Source organism: Populus euphratica, unplaced genomic scaffold (genome assembly GCF_000495115.2).
Source record: "Populus euphratica unplaced genomic scaffold, PopEup_1.0 scaffold363.1, whole genome shotgun sequence".
Lineage (NCBI taxonomy): Eukaryota > Viridiplantae > Streptophyta > Magnoliopsida > Malpighiales > Salicaceae > Populus > Populus euphratica.
In genome coordinates, this window is record NW_011500257.1 from 213,522 (window position 1) to 221,384 (window position 7,863).

Sequence of the window (7,863 nt, forward strand, 5' to 3'; positions counted from 1 at the left end):
AAAGAGAGGAAAAAATAATAAAATGGAGTTGGTTACTGTAGTTTCAAAAAAAAGAGGAAAAATGTTATTATTTTTTTTTTATGGATGATGACTTTTTTTTTTTCTCTTAGAATGATTATAAATTAGGATATTTATAAGTAATGAATTAGATTCACCTTTCATTTTATAGTATTTAGATTGTAATTTTAAGAGATTCTAAGATAGATTTTAGGATTGTGCGGGGATAGAATTAAAAAGGCAAGTTTAAGATATCTTCTTTTTACTATATATTTATCTTTTTTATTTATTTTACAATTATTATTTTTTTCCACCCCTTTTTTTATTATTTTACAATTATTATTTTTTTCCACCCCTCTCATTTTTCATTTTGAGTTTTCTTATTTTTCACTCATTTTTCCTCATCTTTATTTTCCTTTATTTTCTCTTTCATTTTTATATTTTTATCATTGTTTATTGCCTATCTTAAAATAATAATATATAAAATATTAAAAATCTTCAAAATCCATGAAATAATAATATATATTTTTTAAAAGATAGAGCTTTTCAATAAAAAATACATTGTTTTAAAGATTTGGGAGTTTCAAAAAAATCTTTGAAAAAGTGGGGGGATAAAAAATGGATTATAACAATATTTTTTTTTAATAATTTGATGGGGTTATTTTGTTTGTTTTAGCAAATCAGTTGATGGGCATTTGAGTATTTGTCAATGGTTGGTGAATAACGATTTAAGTTAGGAGAAAAAGAAAAAGGAAGAAGTGTAAAGATGTCAAAGAAATAGTGTAAAATAGTAGTAAAGACTAGCACAAATACATAAAAAACGTTTAATTTTTGTCAAATAAATAGATAATTGAGCTGAAACGTCAAGCCCGATGCTTGATGCTTGGATGAGTTTTTCCAAAGGGGGTTTTTTGAATCCAAATATTAATTTCAAATTTGGAGATAGGACACTACCGCTTTTGCTCGTTGCAGTGACAGTGACCTGGTGATAAAGGAAAGTTGAGCAATTATGAGAAATTTTTAGATTAAATCCTTATACATCTCAAGTGAATTCTTGGAATAAAAATTATATTTTTTATTAATTTGGATTGAAAGACCTTTTAGTGTACTGCAAAATCTACACCTTTTTGTTTAAGGGGGATAGTGGGGACTGCAGGATCTTCCGCTACGTCTCCTCTGTTTCTTACGGATCTAGCAAGTAAAAGTATGCGCCTGGCGATTCACAGCTGAACAAAAAGGCCACTCTCATAATTCCCATTATATTCTTCTTCCCACTTTTTTCTGATCCAAATTTCCATATCGACCGTGCTCTCTTTTGTCTTCGTTAATAAATCTGATGGGGTTTCGTTCAAACCTTAGATTTATCATCCTTGTAGCTGCTGCTGCTGTTTTTCTTCTACTATTGTCCTTATCTCGCATCGCCGCTTCACAGGTCTCTTTATTTATTTATTTTTTTCTATCTATTTCTTCTATTTTTCAGCTTAAGATGTTAATAAATGCGTGATGTTGTTTATTTATTTATTATAGGAAAATGATGAATCAAGATCCTTTCAAGACCTGGGCCGCCGTGGCATGGTATTCATCATCACCATCATATGCTATTTTGTTTGGTCATATACTCATTTTCTTTTTAATGGATGGATGGATGCAGGTCGTTAGAAATGGAGGTGATGCCAAATCTGCTGGTAATGGTCTTAAATTGGAATCGGGTCTTGGAATTTTTGATGCTTTCTTTGCCAGCTTGTCAATGATTTTGGTCAGCGAGGTAATTGGGCTCTCGCTCTCTACTGCTGTCTCTTTTCGGATTGATGGTTGACCGAATCTTCTTAACTTTTCTCTGATTTAATTTAATTTAATTTGGTTTTGTTATATGTTTCTATTGCTTGACTATCACGGTGCGTGCTAGATTGGTGATGAGACTTTTATAATAGCAGCTCTAATGGCAATGCGACACCCTAAATCTACTGTGTTATCGGGTGCTCTCACCGCCTTGATTGTCATGACAGTAAGCTGCCTTTTTTTTTTTTTTTTCGTGTTTCAGCAGTTTCTACTTCAGCCAAAGAACCCTTACCTTCTCCGACTTTGTTCTCTCGCTCTCTCTCTCTTTCCTTTCTTTCCTCTGACACTGCAAGGCATTGAATGGAATGGTCCAGCCAGCAACTACACTGAACTTTTCTTATTCTCAATGTTGGTGAAGCTTAAAGCTGTTGTGCATGTCATTTAGGTACTTTCTACTGGACTAGGTAGAATCGTGCCAAATTTAATTTCAAGGAAGCATACAAATAGTGCAGCCACCGGTACGTACTATATAAATTAACATTTATCGAGTGCAGCCAAATTTCTTGTTTCCTAGAAAATGCCTTCCATGCTATCCTATTCATCATTTACAATTGCTGCTATTTCTTTGAAATCCGAAGTATTCTTCATGGGAAGATTTAAATACTTCACTACAGAAATGGGATGTATTAAAATAATCAGTGCACCGTGTTTGTTTTTTAAATGCATTCATTTGGGACACTATTATAGCATATAAAAGTATGTATGGCAGGATCAATACTGAGAAATTGTGGGGCTTGATGGGCGAGGATGCCATCTAGGCACTCAATCAAGGAATGTGTTATCAATGTACTGTTTCTTTGCTATTAGTCACTTAAATAGAATCATCTTCTATAGTCTTATAATAATGAGAAATACTGGAGGAAAAGCTATCGTTTTGATTATAAATGGGTGCAAATCTTGCTTGGTTTCACTTGTTGGACTCTCATGATGTGTAATATGTGGACGAGAGCTGGATATTTTTGTGTTTTGTCTACTTGTCGAAAACTTCCAGTTTTATGAAAAAAAGTTTGGAAAATAGAAATCTAAAAACATGTTCACTAATTGGAAATGATTTTTTTCTCTTGAAAACATGTTTTATTTTATTTCTACTATTTTTTTAAATACTGAAAAGCACCCGAAAGTTGGTTTTCCAAATTCTCCAACATAAAAAATAAGGATGTTTTTCAGTTCTCTAATTTTCATGTATATTTCTTCTATTCTAAATACAAGTCAAACAAGTTCCTAGTTTTTCATTTTGGAAAATATTTGTTTGATAAATATGTTTCCATAATTTTTCATGGGAAAATCGTTTTAGAATAAATAAGAAAACCAGAGATGGAAACTACAATTATCTTATGAAGTTACATGATCTTCATCGTACCAAAATGTTACCTCCAAAAAAAATCCTATAAATGACTGGAATAAGGAGCTTGGTGCCTTCCTTGTAATAATATATAGGAATTAAACCACAGTGAATTCTCCACAAGAATAAAAATAAATTCATGTTAACATGATGAATCTTCACATCACGAAGTTTGAACGCAATCATCTTTGTGGTTTAATTCTGTTTGTAGAAAGTGCTACAAGCAAATTCCTTGAAAATGGTGTCCAGTCAACTTCAATGAAAAATATATCTTGAAATAATTCTGTATGAAATTGCAGCACTTTTATGTCCGTATACTTTGTATATATCTTAGAATTCTCAGAGTCGACTATAGTTGAATAGATGTTTTAAGGGGACCTCTGTCAGTTGTTTGGTCAGAGGACATGTAGTGGATACATAATGCACGCAGTGGAATTTATTCTTACAGGTTGCATCGCTCTGAATTTCAACAGCTATTGGTCTCTTTTATCTACATGAGAATTTGAGTTGTCATGCTACAATTAGTGTCGATGCTAATCTTATTTGTGTTAGAATCAGGTTAAATATGAAAACTAACAACTGTATTCTTTCCATATGCAGTTCTTTATGCATTTTTTGGCCTGCGGCTACTTTACATTGCCTGGAGATCGGATTCAAAATCATCACAGAAAAAAGAAATGGAAGAAGTATATCTTTATTGCTCTTAAATCTGTCTATTCACCTGTTACATGTCTGCTTGGAATATACATTTTCTTCCTTTGCTGCAAATATATAAAATCTCCTGCTAAACGAAAGAGAGTTCTAGATTCTTGTTGGTTCTTTATCTCTCATTTCAGGTTTTGGATGTCTCTTTGGATGAGTAATTAATGGTAGAATGGTTAGCATGTTTAATCTGCAGAGTTGTATACCTTCACCTCATCCCCTCTCCCTAGTGCTCTGGGCTTTGAGTGCACCAGTGAACTGTTCCTTTATTTATTATTACTATAATCAATTGGCTTAGCCAATTTGCTATTAAATACCTGATCATCGTCAGCCTTTTGATCCAACTTTCTTTTTTAGGTGAAAGTCAATATTGCCTTGTTTTTGCCCAGTTTTATGTCTCTCTAAAAGTTCCTTGTGTCATTGGGTCATGAACCTTTTGTATTTTTTTCGTAAGGTATAGTTTCTGTATGTTAATTATGTAGTTATATTAATGTGGCAATTTGAGGTTCCTAGCATGATTGTGATCTCTTTTGAAAGAAATCCTGGAGGTATTTATTGAAGCTCAATTTCAATTTCCTCCTCCCTGCATCACCCTCCCTGAGCTGGTATTAACTTTATCTTGAATTGTGTATTGTGTGTTCAGGTAGAAGAAAAGCTTGAGGCTGGCCAAGGGAAAACAACCTTCCGCCGTTACTTTTCAAGATTTTGCACACCAATATTTTTGGAAGTATGTGTAACTTGTCATTCTTATTCTGCATTTTGGTCTCATGAAGCATTTCAGGTTCTTTATTTTGTGATATTGCGTTGGGATTTGCAAGGCCAAATCCTTTAGCCATTCTGTATTTAAGTACAATGATAACTGCGTAAGATTATGTTCGTTTAGGTATTTCTATTATGATTCTTCTGTTAGCATCTCAGCAAAAGCATGTGTGTTTTTTCTATGCAGTCATTTATTTTAACTTTTTTAGCTGAGTGGGGAGACCGTAGCCAGATTGCTACAATTGCTGTAAGTTTATGTTCTGAATCTTATGTTTTTATCAAAAATATTTTTGGCATGGCTTAGTCATACTTCCATCCTCGCCTTGCAAAATTTTGTTTCTCATTTTCTTCTTGTGCTGATTGGTCATTTTGAGTGCTGTGTTCCCTTTCATATGCTGTGAATTATGATTTTACTCCTTAATGATTGCTGCGATAGGATTTTGGGCTTTGTATTTTGTAGTAGAGATAATTTTATTGAGAAAGGAAATTGAATATAGTACGAAAATGGAGAATATATCATCCTTCCTAAGAACAAGAAAATATCTCAATCAAATGAAGTTCTCCTATCTTTCTGTGCTCTAAGGATACTTTAGTGATGCCCATGGTAGAGTGCCCTAAATTCAAAACCACTGTAAATGTAAATGTTGAACTTTCGGTGCCAGTTTTTATGTATCTTTGAGTTGAATTTGCATATACTATGGTTGCTGTTACAGGCTTATCATTGGAGAAAATCTCATAAACCATCATACCTGATGGTGTGTCTTGATTATTTTGGTACTATGCATGGGCTTTGATACACCTCACACCATGCCATGTTAAATTTCCCATGTGATGTGAAACTTTGTCTTCCGATTTTGGCTGCATAGCTTAAAAGCAATTAGATAACTTTCTTCGAGGATGGTGTGCTCAGCTGCTAGCTACCATCAGCCTAATCATCTACGTGAAATCGGTTGATGAAGCAGCAATATTTTTAGCATCAGAATAGGTAGTGTTTGGTGTTGTGGTAGCAGTGATTTTTTTAAATGTTTTTTTTTGTTTGGAAAAACATTAAACTAATATATTTTTTAATTTATTTTTAATATTAGCATATCAAAATTATCCAAAAATACAAAAAGAAAAAAAATTAATTTTTGCAAAAGCTTGTTTCCAAAAGGGGTCTTAGTCTTGTAGGGTGTCTGAACTGCCTACTTTTGTGTTTCGGAGTTCTTGTGAGGTCTTGCAATGGGATTTTTTTAAGCATATCTTCCTGGATGTAATAGGATCATGGGTTTGTGCATGTTAGGTTTCTTGAGAGTCCTGCCTACATTTCGTGATGCTTATACCAGTGAAGTCTTGTGTAATTGAAAATTTATATATGTTAAAAAAATAAATTCGTGTAGGCAAATTGTCAGACACCTTTAAATTGTGTGCTCCTAATTTGCTATGTTTATTGCCACTTGCCTAACATTTTGCAGCAGAACCAAGGTTTGTCATCACAAGATCCCTGGCTTTTAGTCTTCAAATGCCAACACCCACTATTCACGTGATTTCAATTTTCATGGTTCTTCGGTTGTGCCGATTCAATCTATATGATTCTTTAAGCATCTTACTTGCATGTGTTCGTGAAATAGTTTGAACACTCACAGGAATTCTTGAACACAAAAGCAGCCGTGAAGATAAATCAACATGGCTCCCGTAATTAAGATGCCTGCTGTTTTCTTTACTTGGCTAGATTGATTTGAATGGTGAAATACTGTGATTAGGAAGCAATTGTGTTCTCTGTTTTTTATTTTCTAGGGACGGATGCCATTGTTTTGATAGGATACTGAACATGATTTATCTTCTTCTTGATGGGATTTTATATTCGGAATGATCTCAAATAGCGATGCTGTAGAATATTTTCTTATACAATATTTTGACAAGAATGTCTGGCTCCTGCAGCTAGCAACACACAAAAATGCCATCGGCGTAGCTGTGGGGGCTACTTTGGGACACACCATCTGCACCTCCCTGGCAGTGGTTGGTGGAAGCATTCTGGCGTCTAAGATCTCTCAAGGGACAGTTGCTACCATTGGAGGCGTGCTTTTCCTTTGCTTTTCCTTGTCGTCTTATTTCTATCCTCCTCTATAACAGCTGTTTATAACCTACCGTAATTAACTTAAAATTAAATTAAGTATAAGTGAAGTTTAATTAATAAAGAAGTTGAATTTATATGTTTTGAAAAGATAGAATTCAATTTATTTTGTTTTTTTATTTTGTTTTTGTTATTCTCATTTATTGTTGGTCTTTAAAAAAAAGAAAAAAAAAAGAAGAGTAAATGAATATCATGAGGAAACTAGTTTTACTACTTGGTAGCAATGGAATACAAAAAACTCAATTATTAAACAAATTCTAAAAAAACCTAAAGATGCACGAGTCATATATTCTGCAGAACATTGATGGGGACTGAGCATTGATGAAATTTAAAGAGCTTAAAGGTGAATGAGTCATATATTCTGCAGAGCATAATTCTTGCCAGGATAATCACATTATAGTTGGTATAGTTTAGTGGTAAAAGTAACAAAAAGAATAGCAATTATTGGAGTGAGATAGTCATAGTTGAAAAGATGATTCATCTCTTCTTTCTCTAATTCAAAACTGTTTTCATAATTTGTTAACTATTTAATATCTATCATTGTAGCCTCTGTAATGTTTTAGTTCATGTTCACGGATATATCAAGAAAGTTGTATGGTTTAATAAAGGTACTATAAAATGAAATATTAACTCATGTGGGTCCCCAAAAAGGGCATTTTAATATGGTTGATTTTCCTGTTTTTGTAATCAGTTTTTTTTTTCAAAAAAAAATATTAAATGAATTTAATTGAGATATGGGTGGAATATAATGAAATAAATCTAGTACTAATAAAAAAAAAACAAAAAAATTATCTTTTCGATACACTTTCTAGGAATTTATTGCTACAACTTATATTACGCAATCGATTGAATTATATAGATATCATTTCAACAAAACATAAGTTAATCTGAACATCCATTATTCATTCAATGCAAATTATTCTTGGCTATTTTTCATATAAGAATCAAAATATGGTTTTACTGAGTGGTAGCTTTTAATTTTTATTAGAAATGAATCTTGGGTTTATAATTCCCTTTTTTTCACCTAAATAGTGCTTAAAAACTTTGATTTTTGAATCAAAAAGCCAAAATAAATTATTTTATTAGTCATTATGAATAGATAAAATAAATA

The 7,863-nt window shown here is 32.5% G+C and overlaps 1 protein-coding gene across 2 annotated transcripts; it reads left to right on the forward strand.

Moving 5' to 3' along the window:
- The first annotated feature begins 1,037 nt into the window (after positions 1-1,037).
- Positions 1,038-6,842, forward strand: LOC105112816 (GDT1-like protein 4). 2 transcript variants are annotated; one of them, XM_011008674.1, is made up of 9 exons: positions 1,038-1,429; positions 1,525-1,572; positions 1,643-1,762; positions 1,904-2,002; positions 2,222-2,294; positions 3,779-3,864; positions 4,524-4,607; positions 4,827-4,886; positions 6,560-6,842. In XM_011008674.1, exons 1-9 carry the CDS (start codon positions 1,334-1,336, stop codon positions 6,746-6,748), a joined length of 855 nt encoding a protein of 284 aa, XP_011006976.1. In that variant the 5' UTR covers positions 1,038-1,333; the 3' UTR covers positions 6,749-6,842. The 2 variants fall into 2 exon arrangements, with proteins under 2 accessions (XP_011006976.1, XP_011006977.1); XM_011008675.1 differs by having other exon boundaries at positions 1,041-1,429; positions 1,649-1,762.
- Positions 6,843-7,863: the final 1,021 nt, after the last annotated feature.

Coding starts and splice junctions, on each gene's coding strand:
- LOC105112816 (XM_011008674.1), top strand. CDS start 1,334: ATGGGGTTTCGTTCAAACCTTAGATTTATCATCCTTGTAGCTGCTGCT. Junction 1,430..1,524: donor CTCGCATCGCCGCTTCACAG/GTCTCTTTATTT, acceptor TATTTATTATAG/GAAAATGATGAATCAAGATC. Junction 2,003..2,221: donor CCGCCTTGATTGTCATGACA/GTAAGCTGCCTT, acceptor CATGTCATTTAG/GTACTTTCTACTGGACTAGG.